This window comes from Pipra filicauda, unplaced genomic scaffold (genome assembly GCF_003945595.2).
Source record: "Pipra filicauda isolate LSUMZ 115617 unplaced genomic scaffold, ASM394559v2 scaffold114_size2234877_pilon, whole genome shotgun sequence".
NCBI lineage: Eukaryota > Metazoa > Chordata > Aves > Passeriformes > Pipridae > Pipra > Pipra filicauda.
Window position 1 is genome coordinate 1163671 of NW_024103596.1, and position 13605 is coordinate 1177275.

The 13605-nt window shown below is 49.7% G+C and overlaps 1 protein-coding gene across 3 annotated transcripts; it reads right to left on the reverse strand.

Moving 5' to 3' along the window:
- Window positions 1-1675: 1675 nt before the first annotated feature.
- LOC113998181 (torsin-1A-interacting protein 2-like) lies at window positions 1676-9646 on the reverse strand. Of its 3 annotated transcripts, none has more exons than XM_027740645.2 (6): window positions 9536-9646; window positions 8464-8664; window positions 6516-6812; window positions 6048-6368; window positions 5475-5639; window positions 1676-4680 (listed from the first exon to the last, which is right to left on the reverse strand). In XM_027740645.2, the coding sequence occupies exons 2-6, from the start codon at window positions 8495-8497 to the stop codon at window positions 3917-3919; spliced, it is 1581 nt and encodes a 526-aa protein (XP_027596446.1). In that variant the 5' UTR covers window positions 8498-8664; window positions 9536-9646; the 3' UTR covers window positions 1676-3916. The 3 variants fall into 3 exon arrangements, with proteins under 3 accessions (XP_027596446.1, XP_027596449.1, XP_027596447.1); XM_027740648.2 differs by having other exon boundaries at window positions 5541-5639; window positions 9536-9645; XM_027740646.2 differs by lacking the exon at window positions 9536-9646 and adding an exon at window positions 8990-9062.
- Between the last annotated feature and the right edge of the window lie 3959 nt (window positions 9647-13605).

Sequence of the window (13605 nt, forward strand, 5' to 3'; positions counted from 1 at the left end):
CCTCAGAGTGACCCCCGGGGGAGCAGCCCTGTGGCAGCAGAGCCTGTGCACGGGGCTGCAGGAGGGCTCACGGGGTTAAAGCTCGACAGGAGAGACGTGGCTGAGCTGGGTTCATTCCTTTTCTCTGCATCCTGCCTTCTGCCAGCTTCAGCCCGTGCTGGTGCAAAGGGGTAAGAAGAGATGTGACACCATATGCCTGTCACAGGGACAGGGTTGGGGATGACAAGGTAAGGTCACCTTGCAGGGTCACATGGATAATCAGCACTGAGTGGTCCAGACTGGCCTTCCAAACTGGTTTTGCCCCTCAGTCGAGCTACTGTGTTATTTTCAAGGTGGGTTTTAAGGTTGTTGAGCACTTTGTGACAGCATATGCTTCCCTGTAGAACTGCTGCTGCAGACTGGGACTAGAAAAAAGGGAGAGAGTTGGGGGGAATGATGCATTGTTTAATAGGACAAGTAAAAAAAAAAAAAAACAAACAGGAATTTTTTTTTAATTTCGGGGGTTTTTGGTACATAAAGACTTGAAAATGAATTTTGTTTTATAATTGACATAAAAGTAGGCAACTGATAAGCCCCAGTCAAACCTGTGGCCTTGCTGTGCTTGGGTGATGTGTGTGTGAGGAGGGATAGGTGTTCCCAGAGAGATTACCAGCTGTGGGGTGATGGATTGGTGCCTGGGAGGAACAATTTACCTGCGATGCTGCAGAGCTGGGCCACGTCCTGCTCCATCCTGGCCTTGTGCTGACCTGTCACAGCCATCAGAAAACTGATGGCAAGGGGCAACTTTAGTTTATCTGCTCTTGGCTGTGACACCTCTGTGTCACCTGCTGGTCTCCCCTGCCAGGGGCTCTGCAGCTGCTGTGCCTGTGCCCCAGGGAAGCATGTGCTGGAGCACAGGGCTTGGTAGAAACCTTGCTGGGGGTCGTACTGTCCCCTCTGAAGTGACCCCAGGACCAGCCCCGGTGCTATCCAGTGGTGATACTGGATTTTCATCTGAATCTTTGGCCTAGGACCAATTCTTGTTCTCTGGCATCAGACAACAGGAGATGAGTGATGTTTACCTCTGGCAATCGATCGCATAAACATCTATGTGAAAGCAGATGCCAATGTGATGAGTATTTAGGTTGTCAGGGCCTGGACAGAGACTGAAGAATATCCAGAATAACAGGGTAAATCCTCTTTTTTTTTCCCTTTTTTTTTTCCCCCCAAGCCCTCTCTCTGTTTAGGCCAGAGCTCAGCAAAGTATTTCACCACAAAAGTAAAACTTAAGTGTGTGCTGAGGTTGAGAGACATCAAGTGGAATCGATCTGTTGAAATGAGAAATATCTGCTTTCTGTATTTCTAAAGCATTTCAGTTGTCTTTGGATTTCAGTTTCATTATCATCACTGAGTATTATGCAAACCCCCAGTGTGTTTCAGCCTGGGTTGAATTCAGCAACTCTTTGGGGGTTTGTTTTTAATTTTGGCTTAGTTGGAAAAGCTGTAAATATTTGTCCCAAACAACTGAGAAAAATGTTGTTTGGAGTTTTTCCAGGAGCAACAAATATTCACTTTGTTTGCACAACTACAGCCCTGACCTAAATAGAACTTTGTCCAATATGATGATCTCTTTTGCTTAATGAAAATAGCTAGGAAAAAAAGAATGGAATAAGATAAGACTCCAGTCTCACTTGGCTGGTTTCTTTCACAATCTCATCATTTATTTTTAAATAGAAGTCCTGTTTCAGAAGCAAGCAGATATTCTGTCTTTCAAAGGTCATAAAAATATTTCTGTATAGGAAGAGCTCAGGTGGGTGACACGGTGATGTGCCCAGGCAGTGTGGAGCTGCCTTTGCATACCTTGGCTAGGCATTGAAAACACAGTATGTGAAACTGAAATAATGTTAAAATAGAGATTTCCATCAAAACATTGGCAGACCGTGATTAATGCTCTGCTGGTTTTTACATCAACACCCACACTGAACCGTGCAGAGCAGGATACAGTGTTTTCTGTTACCAAAGTAGTGTATAGCAATAGAAAGGAGGGAGGGGAGGAAGCAACCTGTATGCTGTACAAAACCATGCCCTGGGCTGCCCTGCTGATGTTGGGCTCTAGCAGGCAGCTCTCACATCTAGCCCGGTGTTTGTCACAGTTGAAACCCCCATGGTCTTGTCTTCATGTCTCCACTCAACCAAAAAGTCTTTTCTTTGGTCAGAACATGAACAAATAACCCTCCCTTTTCCTTTGTTTTGTCCCCTCCTCCAAGTTAATGGCCACAAATCTCCTGAGACAGGTCAAGGCACGCAGCAGGGGGAAAGAAGAGACAGGCTGTGGTTTTAGGGCACAGGGCTGTGCCTCAGCCCAGCCTTTGGTGGGGCAGATCAGCAAGGCACTGCTGGCAGGAGACCCATCCGAGGCCAGGGTCCAGTTGCTGTAAGGAGCACTCAGAGGTGCAGCTTCTGAGAAACACCATCGTGTCCTCGATTTGTTCTCGTTCAGATACAGAGCCTGGCGCTGCAAGGCCTCGGTCTGTGCTGCACTATGGAAATGAGCCATGATCTGCTACAGCTGCTCCTGCTCCACAGGCACGTGGGGCTGACACTGGGGCTGCCTGCTGGGTTATTATAAATGCTGTAACCAGCACCTATGCCCCAGGTGTTCCCTGAGTTGACTGCTCTGCCCCACAGCGTCTCCAGGACTTCTATGCAGAAGAGGAGGCATGGTAAGAAACCAACCTGCTTTGTTAAGGATTTGTAGTGTTAATGGCAGAGATTTTCTCTTTACCAGCTCCCCTCCTAGTTGCTTTACCGTATTCCAGAGCTCCATCTGCCTGGCAGGGAGGCAAATGTAACCTTGGAGGGCAAGGACCTGGTGTGCTAAGTTACATGGTTTGAAATATCAATGTTAACATCTACGTTCATTAAGAAAAGTCACCTGGGAAGAGGCTGGCAGAGGCTCCCAGCCCTGCACACAGATCAGAGATCTGGGTGAAGAGCAATCTGTCCTGTAGGACCAAAGCTGATGCACCAGCCCAAGGAGAGAGTCACAGACTTTGTGTGGCAAAGGGATCAAGTGGAATTCTTTCAAAAAAGAGGTAGCATTAAGTTGCACTGTATTTCTTATACTTTTACCTGTGTAATCCCTTGAGGCTTCACACAATCTGAGCAACAGCAAAACGTTTCATTGCTCTCTGGTTTTGGAGCTTGTTCTCTGGCATATGGGATCCCCTCTGTTAGTGCAGTGTTAGTGCTGAAAACCTGATATTTCTTGTGGTTGATGTTTAGGGAATCTCTGAATTGCAGGATGGTTGGAACATCCTATATTCAGGATCTGGGCTTTGCTAGGTGTCAGTCAGGGTGTGCAAGTGGGACTCTGTTGGGGCTGACTGGTCAAACCCTTGACTAGCAAACTGGTTTTCTTTTTGAAGCATGCCTTCAAAATATTGGGCTTTGGGGAATTTGACCTGTCTGTGTTCCAGCAGCTCTCTGCAAAGATAGAGGAACCTTCTGGATAAGTGTATGGTGAGACTGATGTATACGACACTGGCAAGCTGGAGGGCAAGGAGAAATGAAAGAGCTACTGAATTGCAGTATCTTTCTGTCCATTGTTGTGTACATTATTCATGTATTTCCTGATAGAAACACTACCTGCAAAGTCCTGTTTTTTCCTCCTCCCTCTCCACACATTGATGTTCCCCTGTGCAACCAGCAGTCTAAAATACTCACTCTTCCCACCTGCCAGAAGGAAGCGTGTGATCTATCACCTCCAAGCATCAGCTGCCCAAACGACCTGGATCAACTCGTACCTGTCAAACTCTTCCCAGGATGACACGAGAAACAAAGTGAAAAGAAATAACACTGGCTGTGCCTCTGCCTGCACCAGAGCCAGCCAGGGCCATCTTTCCAACCCTCCCCAGGGCTCTGGCTGCCTGTGTGCCTAGGGTTTGGCGTGGGCATGGCAGCCCCCCTTCTCAATGCTCTGCTCCGGGTGGATGGGTAGGACCAGGTGGGCGATGCGGCTCCACAGCCCACTCAGCTTGTCGGAGTCCATGTGGTCGTAGGAGCCGGGGGTCCTGGTGGTGATGAACTTGTCCCAGAGGAAGTCATGGACTCTCTCTTCCAGCTGCGGGAGGCTGATGTGGGTCTCCAGCACCTCCTCCTCCAGCAGCACCGTCAGCAGCAGGGCCACGTCCTTGAAGGCCGCGCTCTCGTGGTCGCAGTACTTGTAGAAGATGAGGGTGGCCCCCGCCGGCAGCAGCTCGAAGCGGTGAATCACCGCGGCACGGCCCCCGGCGTCGAACGCCGAGCTCAGCTCCTTGTCCACCTCCAGCTTGGCCCGGTCACTCTGGAGCCTGGATTTATCCCTGCCATCGATCTGCACCGTGCTGGCATGCAGGGCAGCCGAGTAGGAGTTGGCCACGTGGGTGCTGAGGCATCGCAAGGTCTGCTCGCCCGCGCGGGCGGCCGTCAGGATGATGATGGCCGGCTGCGTGTGGTGGGATGAGTTCAGGTGCTTCTTCAGGACCTTGCTGCCACGACTCCAAAGGTAAGGGCTCTGCCCTGGAAACCTCTTCTCCAGCTGGTTGAACTGGAACAGGAATGCCTCTGTGGCGCTCTTGAGGGTTTGCTGGGAACTGGAGGTCGGGTTGCCGAAGCAGAAGATGCAGAAGCCGAGCAATATGAGGCCCATGATGCCAAGCCCTGTTCAACAGGGGAGAGACACAGGATGGGGAACAGAAGTCAGTCACAAGTGACCTGCAGTGACATGCTGGAAAGTAGCTATGATGGCTCTTTTTCCCCTCTAAGACCTGCCCCCCTGCTCTGGGGAAGTGGATCAGATTGGCCAGGGGCTGTTGTGAGACCCATGGTGAAGGGGCTGTTGTGAGACCCATGCTCCTACACACCAGGCGAGGGGGCTGCAGCTCCAGGGATGGATTCAAGGCTACAGCTTTGTGCAGAATTTCCTTAGGAAATTGCAGCTGGCCACAAGCTTCCTTCTCCTTCCCCCTCCTCTGTTTTCTTTAAGGTTTGTGGCCATTCAGAACACCACAAATGGAGGTGTCTGAGCCAGTTAAAGTGCTGTGACCACTGCCCCCCTCTGAGCCTTGCGGGGTGAACAAAGGCCATCATGGTTCTGCTCAGAAAACAGAGGACAGCAAGGTCCAGATAACAGCTTGTGTCCTTCTCCATGCCAAAGCAGGGTCTCTTTTTAACAGGAGGCATATGTGGCGCAATGAGGATCACAATTCCTGCTTAGAGCCCTGTGACACAGGGCAGGACTGGGGGACCATTGGTGTAGGAACCTCAGACCTCCCAGAACATCCCAGGGCACTCCCAGTACCCTGAACATGATATGCCTTCTTCTGAGGCTGGAGAGCTGGAGGGAAAGCTGCTGAAACTGGGCCTGTATTTAAGAGGATGGTTTTTCCCTCAAACCCTCAGAAAAGGCTTTGAAAGGTCCCAAGAGAGAAAAAGAATTAAATGTGCTTCATTACTTGTTCCTGGAGGATCAGTGCCTGCTGGTCGGTGAGTAACATGCAAGGGAAGCTTCTTTTCCTCACCTTTCAGCACGAGGGACTTCTTGGGCTTCTCCTGGTCTGTGTTTTGGGTGGTGACATTCTGCAGGCAGGACTGAGCCTCTGGGTTTGGGGCTGTGTGCCCTGCAGTAAGAGAAAGAAATGTGACACTCACTGTTGAGGGAACAGGTAAAATGAGCTGTAGTAAGAAAAGCAAATGCTGCCAGAAGCAACCAGCCAAGGGAAGAGTTAGAAGTGAATATTGCTTTGGGTTAATACTGCTCTGAGTCTTGGCTCTTTGTTTTTGGGGCTGGGCAAGGAGAAAGACAGTGCAGAGTGCAGTGTGGTTTCATGCCTTTCAAAGAAAGAAAAGGAGGAGTGAAAGGAGAGAGAAAAAGAGAAGCCAGTTAATTTCTTATACCTTCTTTCCTGCTTCACTCTGGAAAACTGACAATGGGCAATAGGGATCTCACCATACCATGGCTCTAATGCCCATGGGAAGTGCAGGCATGTGCACGGTGGAAGAGCAGCAGTGTGCAGCCACCAGCTCACCTTTGGTCCCATGTCTTTTCCTTAATGTGTCTTGGGATCCAATCTCCTGTGTTTCTTGCTCTATGTGCTCCTCTGGCTCCTGCACTGGGAGAGAGGCACTGGTGGTCCTCTCTGTTAAGAGGTCCTTGGTGACATCTTCCGTGGCAGTCACATCCAAATGTGTCACTTTACTGTCAGAGCTCAGTGACTTGCTTGCTGATAAAGCATCTTCCTCTGCTTTGGAGCAGCTTTCACACTGACTGGTTGTCTCCTGGTTCTCCCCTGTTTCCTGGTGGACAGGGCTGTCACCTTTGCTGTCCATTTTACCAGGGGCCAGCCCAGCTGTGGGGAATAAAATTTGCAGACCTCCATTTAGTTTCTTTCAGCCCAAGAACCAACAGCTCTTTTTCCTGCTCTGCCTCCTCTAAGCAAAGGCCGAGGTTATCAGCATTTTGGAAATGCTGTACACAGGGGTGGGGAGAGACTCACCTTCATCCAAGTCCTTTTCTTCCTGGGATCTTTCCGAGGCACCATCTCTTGTCTTCCCAGCTTCTTCCAGCAATATTTCAGTTTCCTGGGGAGCCTTCTCCTCCAGTGTGGGGCCAGCTAAACCCGGCAGTGTTGTCTCTCCTCCACCAGCACTTGGTTCACGCACTGAAGAGTCCTGCTCTGGTTTGCAGGAGGTCTCAGACCTGCTTGTCACTGGCTGCTCGAGTGTTTCCTGGGTGGGCTCTTGGTGCACAGGATGCTCTGCTGTGCTTCCCACCTCACCTTGGGCTGGCCCAGCTGTTGGGATCAGAGTTCACAAGCGCAGTGAGCCACACAGGAGTCAGGAATGCCCAGTGCTTTACCACCAACCTTAAAACTCCCAGCTCTTGCACTGCAGAGACATCTACCCCCAGTGAGACGGGGCAGAGAGTAGTGACCAGAAGTGAGAAAACTCACGGGTTGAGATCCAAACAGCTGAATGAGTGAAGGGAAGGGTGAGGAATCACGACAGATTGACAGACAAGCACTCACCACCTTCTACAATGATGCCAGGACAGTCTCCCAGCAATGGCCACCTTGGAAGCCATCCCCCTTTCTCCCTTTCTTTCCTGTGCCCCAGTTTTTGCTGCTGAGCATGATGCTACACTGTACTCAACAACCTTTTGCCCACCTTGGGTCCCTGCCCAATAAACCCACCCCACGTTATTTGCTTGGCAAGGGAAGGGTGGGGGGGGAAGAGAAAGCCTTGATGCTGCGCCAGCACTTTCCAGTAATAGCCAAAACACTGCTGTGTTATCAACATTTTCTTCTGTAAACCCACAAATCCAAACCACAGCACTGTACAGGCTGCTGTGTTAAAGTTAATTCAATGCCAGCCTGCATCCTCGGTGGGATGGGCAGGCAATTCCTTCATTAGGTGGTGGGATATGTTACCACATCTTCCACAGATAAGGGATTTTCACAGATAGCGGTGGATTTGAAGAATTTCTAAGGCTGATGTTGAATGCAGTTACGCCAATGCACTTCAAGCATCTGTCTGATTGTAAATGATAATTCTGCTTGTGCTCTGTCTCTGCTCCTGTCCTGGAGCTCTCCCTAAGAGCTATGGCAACATAAAAGCAAACACTGGAGCATAATTCAATAGAGAAATTCTGAGGCTGAACACGAGCATTTGTGACATATTCTAGATCTTAAAGAACCAAAGAGTGCAGCTCAAATTTCAGCCGCTATTTGTGAAAAATTGCTTACGAATGATCAAGCATTATAATAACAGAAGTGATTATGCTACAATTAGAATAAAGACTGATAAAAATGGCAAGGAACTTCCTTCTAATTTGAGAAGAGAAAAAAAGCTGCACTTGGCATGTGTCAGAATACGATTTTTACATTCTTTGTTGCTGATTATTACAGGAACACCTCTGAGCGCCTGGGACAGACCTGAGCTGGTGATGGCATCACAGTATCACTGACATACTGGTATGTATATTGTCATAACAAAGCTCCTGGAGAATGTAACTACACAGCAGAAACTGAAACATGAGGAACCTGGAGATATCCTGCTATTCAAGCTGGACACAAACTACTCCTTGCCCTGCCTCCTCCAGAGGTTTCTCATCTACGGGTGGTGGAAAACTGGCTTATTATTTAGGCATCTGTACATGGGAAGCACTGGGGATCATGGAAGAAAGCTCTCCCAGCCTGGATCTTTAGACTTCCTTGTGCTGCCATCCTGGATACTGAGTCTAAACCTGTTGCAGTGAGAATCTAAAACTGAAAGTAACTTGTTCATCTTTCACCCTATAAAAAAAATATAGCAACTTGCTTTTCTTGGCCTGGAAAAGACAGGATTATTTTATTTTTATTTTGCTTCAGTTTCCCATGTCACCGTTAAGTATTTCTTGCAAAGGAATTTTCCTAGTAGATGGAGTAAGCATAGTGATTTCCTTACCTCCAGACAGATCCTCTCTTGGATTCTCTTCCATTTTCTTTTTCCCCTGGAGCTGTGGCTTCTGCACTGTTTCGTTTCACTTTCTCCTTCGGTCATAGGGAGCTGTTTCTCCCCGCTGTTCGAGTGGCTGACCAAGTCCTACCCCCCTCACAGACACCATCCTGTCCTGGTCTCGGGAATTCCAACTAAACGCCCATGAACCTGATAAGCAGAAACACAGGAGCGGTGATTCACGGAGGAGGAAGAGGCTCCTCCCTCCATGATTCCCAAGGTGAAAAAGGGTGGGTGTCACCCATAACCAGGAACCTTCAGCCCAGGCGCTGTCAGCTATTTCGCTTCCCATCAAGCTACAAGTAATTCAGGGGTTAATGCAAACCGCGTTTGTCTCGGGACGCGCCAGTGGGGTGAGGCACCGGCTTCTCATCCAGATGGACTCGGAGATGGCAGGCCCGGAGTCTGGGGCTTGGCAGGGCACCTGGAATCTCACAGCCCGATCCACACAGAGCAATGACCCCGCTGTACTTACCGTCCTGCCTCCAGCATGTTGTATCAGGAGACAGCGGTGCCGAAGGTGAGGCCGCTGGCACAAACACCCCGCGGCCTCCGCAGAGCCCTGCCCGGGTGTTGCGAGCCCGGAGCCGCAGCCTGGCTCTCCTGCACCCCTCCAGAGATCCTTCCCACCTTGCTAAAGCGCTTTTTTGGGACAGGACGGAGGCGGGCTCGCTGGCGTAACCCGAGAAAAGTTGGTGGCTTTCAGAAGCGCAACCGGGCGGCATGGCAAAACTCCCGAAGAACTTTCCCCGTGGTTCGCGCGGATTTCTGCACAAAAAATCCCGCCCCAGGAGCCTCCTCAGCAGCTCTTCCAGCACAGGGGGGCACCTCATCCCCCCTGCACTGTCCCTGCAGCGGAGTTTTCTCGCTTAGAGGCGCGATTTGGAGGGGTGGGGGGGTACAATCGCTGCTCTGCCGCCCGGCTCTCGTCCCTGCCCTCCCTGCGCTGTTCCCGCGGGTGACGCTCCGGCAGGAGAAGGAAGTCAGGGAAACAAAGTGTCCTGTGGAGTCGGACGCTTACCCGGGCAGGCTCGGAGCCGGTCAGGGCGGTGAAGAAAAGCGGAGTTGGCTTTTCCGCTTGCCCTTCCCAGAGGCCCTTTGGCTCTGGTGGTGGCAGGACACCAACACCTCCCCCTGAATCCTCCGCTGGAAACGTGACGGTGAACTCTGCCCTTCCCCGGCTCCCGGCAGACTGCTGGGAGCTGTAGTTTTCCTTCCCACAGCTCCGTTCTCCGGAGCGTTCGGGAAACAATCGTTTCTCTCTCTCTTTTTTTTTTGGCTGTATTTCTCCGGCTCTGTGGTTGTGCCGTTTCCTCCAGGCACGCTGGATGAGCGGCAGCTTCCTGCGTTAGGTAACAGCGTTGTGGATCGAAACAAGGAAATGAGGGTGAGGAGAGAACCGGTTTGAGAGTTGATTTATGAAAAGTACCACAAGGAAAACAATGCAAAAACGTAGGTAGCAAAGCCCAGACTCTGGAAATGTCACACTGGGCCAGTGCAGGGAGGCTGGGGGCTGAAGGATGTGAAATGGAGAATCTTTAGCAGCAGCCTGGCGGGAAAAGGATGGGGAGCCCCCCCAATGCCCCCTTACAGTGTGGTCGAAAGACTGCAACTAGGGGGAAGGTCTGAGAGTGTGCTTATCTGTCCCTGGCCTCATTTCGGCAATGTTTTCCCGAAAAAAAATTATGTTCTAAATTGAGGTGCTAGCGCAGGGGACAGGTAGGTTCCAACTCCTTCCCTATTTCCCCCTGCCCAGGACATATATCATGGAAAGCAGGAGCATGGAGCATGGCAGGGGCAAGGCATCAGCACAAGGAGCAGTAGCACAGAGATAGCAAACCCCCTCGAACTCAGCTTGCAGCCTTTTCACCAGCAACACCGGAGCAGCCCAGCAGCAAATGGCTGAGACAAAACACAGGAAAAGGCAACTGAAACAGTGCTGGGAAGGAGCAGCCACTCAATGGCAGGCACTGAATGGCTGGGACTCCTCATTCTGGAGACCAGAGGGCTGAAGGGGAGGATGTGACTGATGTGTTTGATTTGACTTCGTTTTAATTTGACTAAATCCTCCCCTTACTAGTACTTGTAGAACAGATTGGGTTCCAAAGGGCAGAAAAAAAACATGTCTTTGGGCTGTGTTTAAGAACCCTTACCGACACAGAGGCAGTCTCAGAGGGCTCAAAAAAAACGTGTGTGTCACGTGTCCCAGGGGTGTCAACATGTGCACAGGTATCAATACCGACGCTGGTCCTATCAGGAAGGTGATGAGGAGGTGAGGTGTCTGTGGGCAGACTCTGCACATCATGAACAACCTCTCATTGGGTGCAGCAGAGGCTGTAAAACCTGGGGAGCAGCAAAGCAGGAAGGACAAAAATCGGTGTGGCTGGTTCACAGAGGCCAAGGTCACCTAGAGGGCCCTGCTCCTGGCTGGCATCCATCTCACATCCTGCCTTCATCTGCTTCAGTAAGGGAACAGCCAAGAAATGGCAGAGAGGAGCCGCGGGTGTCAAGGGCTTCACAAAAATCAAGGTATTTTACATCCCTCTGTCCCTACAACCATCCAGTTCCTTCATCACCGGAGGCAGTCAGGGCTGAGGGACCGCCCTTCCCACAGAAGCACGAGTGTCATGAAAACAGTGGCAAACGTGTGACAAAATCAAGGGATCCCTTCAGTCTCTGGGGGTTGAGAACCTGCTCCCAAAAAGCTGTTTGGCAGGAAAATTAAGTGGTTGGGCTAAGGCATGAAGTCATCACAAAACTGTTACAAAAAAGGATCTTGATATTATGTTACATTGGTTTGTTTTTTTTTTTGCCTTTAGCAAAAGGAAAACAGGAATTCATGGGATGGGAGTAGATATACAGAATTGCAACCTAATAGATCTGGTCTTTTCTAAGTCAAGTTTGAGGGAGAATTTAATTTAAATTGGGATAATGTTTTCTCTCAATCTGTAGATGAATCAATGGTGAGTAGGTGAAATATAAAGGACATGCTATGGTATGGAAATATTTACACAAGGCGATACTTTGGTAACTTTCTTTGGAAACTTGTGAATAAAGCGATACTGTAGGTGGAGTTCCCCTGGTCAGGAATCATGAGCTGATTAGTCTTTTTTCTACTTGATTTGAACTGCATGGATGGCTCAGCTGTACTTTAAAACCTACTGATGTGGTATTTGTTACATCCTCTTTTATTTTTGCTTTAGAAAACATTGCTCAATGTGTATGTTCTGCTTTTAGGTCTGAAAAGAATGACAGTATTTACTGCTGGTACAGTAGGAAGTATGCATAACTTATCTCACAAATACTCACTTCTTGGTAAAAATGGAACATTTATGGTGTCTTAGTAAAGCATTAAAATAAGTTTTTATTTTGAAATTAATGTACGGAGAAGACAGTCACAGAAGGGAACGGTGAGTGGCACTTCCCTCAGCCAGCTTCCTGCTGGAGTGCAAAGAACACACACACATCTACCAACACTTACAGCCCCGCAAAACAAGTAACATCACAAATGTGAGCACACACGTTCTGGAACATTGTAGATGAAGTTACTGCCATTACAGGGGTCAGTATCACCTTCCTCAATCCTGACTTTTTCAGTGTGTAGATATCCTTCAGTACCAGTACGGGTTGGGGGCTGACCTGCCAGAGAGCAGCTCTGCTGAGAAGGACCTGGGAATGTTGGCGGATGACAAGTTGTCCATGAGCCGGCAACGTGCCCTGGGGCCAGGTGGGCCAATGGGATCCCGGGGTGCACTGGGAAGAATGTGGCCAGCAGGTCGAGAGAGGTGGTCTTGCCTCTCTACTTGACCCTAGAGAAGCCACATCTGCAGTGCTGTGTCCAGTTTTGGGCTCCTCAGGATAAGTAAGAAAGGAGCTGCTGGAGAGAGTCCAATGGAGGCCACAAAGATGATTTGGAGTCTGCAGCACCTCTGTTATGAGGAGAGACTGTGGGAGCTGGGCCTGTTTAGTCTGGAGAAGAAAAGACTGAGAGGGGATCTCATCAAAGCATGTAAATATCTCAAAGGCAGGTTCCAAAAAGATGGTGCCAGACTCCGTTCAGTGGTGCCCAGGAACAGGACGAGGAACAGGATGTGTTTTAGTTTATGGCCATTACACAGGAAGCTCCACCTCAGTAGAAGGAAGAACTTTATGTTAAGGGTGGCAGAGCACTGGAACAGGCTGCCCAGGGAGGTGGTAAAATTTCCCTCTCTGGAGACATTCTAAACCTGCCTGAATGCATTCCTATGTCAGCTGTTCCAGATGACCCTGCTTTGGCAGGGGGGTTGGACTGGGTGATCTCCAGAGGTCCCTTCCACCCTAACAATTCTGGGATTCTGTGAATTTGTAAAAGGGTCCCTATTTGCTCAGCAACTCATTTCCAAACTGGTCCTGAACTGCTCACTGCCCTGGTGAGCATTTGTGCAGAGGTTCAGAAAATGTGTGTTTGTGAAATAAGGAAGTTGCTATTTCTTTGCTTAGTAACATCACAGAAACATAGGACAGCCCAGGTTGGAAGGAAGCTCAAAAGATGATCTGGTCCAACCTTCCATGGGAAAAGGAGTCTAGAGGAGATCATGTCCAATTGCATCTTGAAAACCTCCAGTCATAGGAACTCTACCACATCCCTGGGTAAAAATGGTTTATCAAGAATGCAATCAAATGGTTGGGCACTGGAACAGGCTTCCCAGGGTAGTGCTCAAGAGGTGTTTGGACAATGCTCTCAGGGGCAAGGTGGGATTACTGGGGTTGTCCTGTGCAGGGCCAGGAGTTGGACTTGATGATCCTTGTGGGTCCCTTCCAACTCAGCACGTTCTGTGATTCCGCGATTTTTAAAATCCCCGTTTACCAGTAACACATCTGAACAAAAGGGGAAAGAAAGTGAAACGCCTAGTGAGACATCCTGGATCCCATTAACCATAACAGTGGGTAACAGACATTTAGTGCAGCACGTTACCAGCTCCAAGGGATTTTTATCTCCCTCGAAACCCCTCTCGGCACTTTTTAGTTCCCACTTGTGTTTATTTTACAGCGTTTTACGTCTCCGGAAAAGGCCCCGGCGGCCTGCTCGGCCCGGTGCGACCGGCGGCACAT

Coding starts and splice junctions, on each gene's coding strand:
- LOC113998181 (XM_027740645.2), bottom strand. CDS start 8,497: ATGGAAGAGAATCCAAGAGAGGATCTGTCTGGAG. Junction 6,369..6,515: donor AGAAAAGGACTTGGATGAAG/GTGAGTCTCTCC, acceptor TATTCCCCACAG/CTGGGCTGGCCCCTGGTAAA. Junction 4,681..5,474: donor CACTGATCCTCCAGGAACAA/GTAATGAAGCAC, acceptor CCTGTTGAACAG/GGCTTGGCATCATGGGCCTC.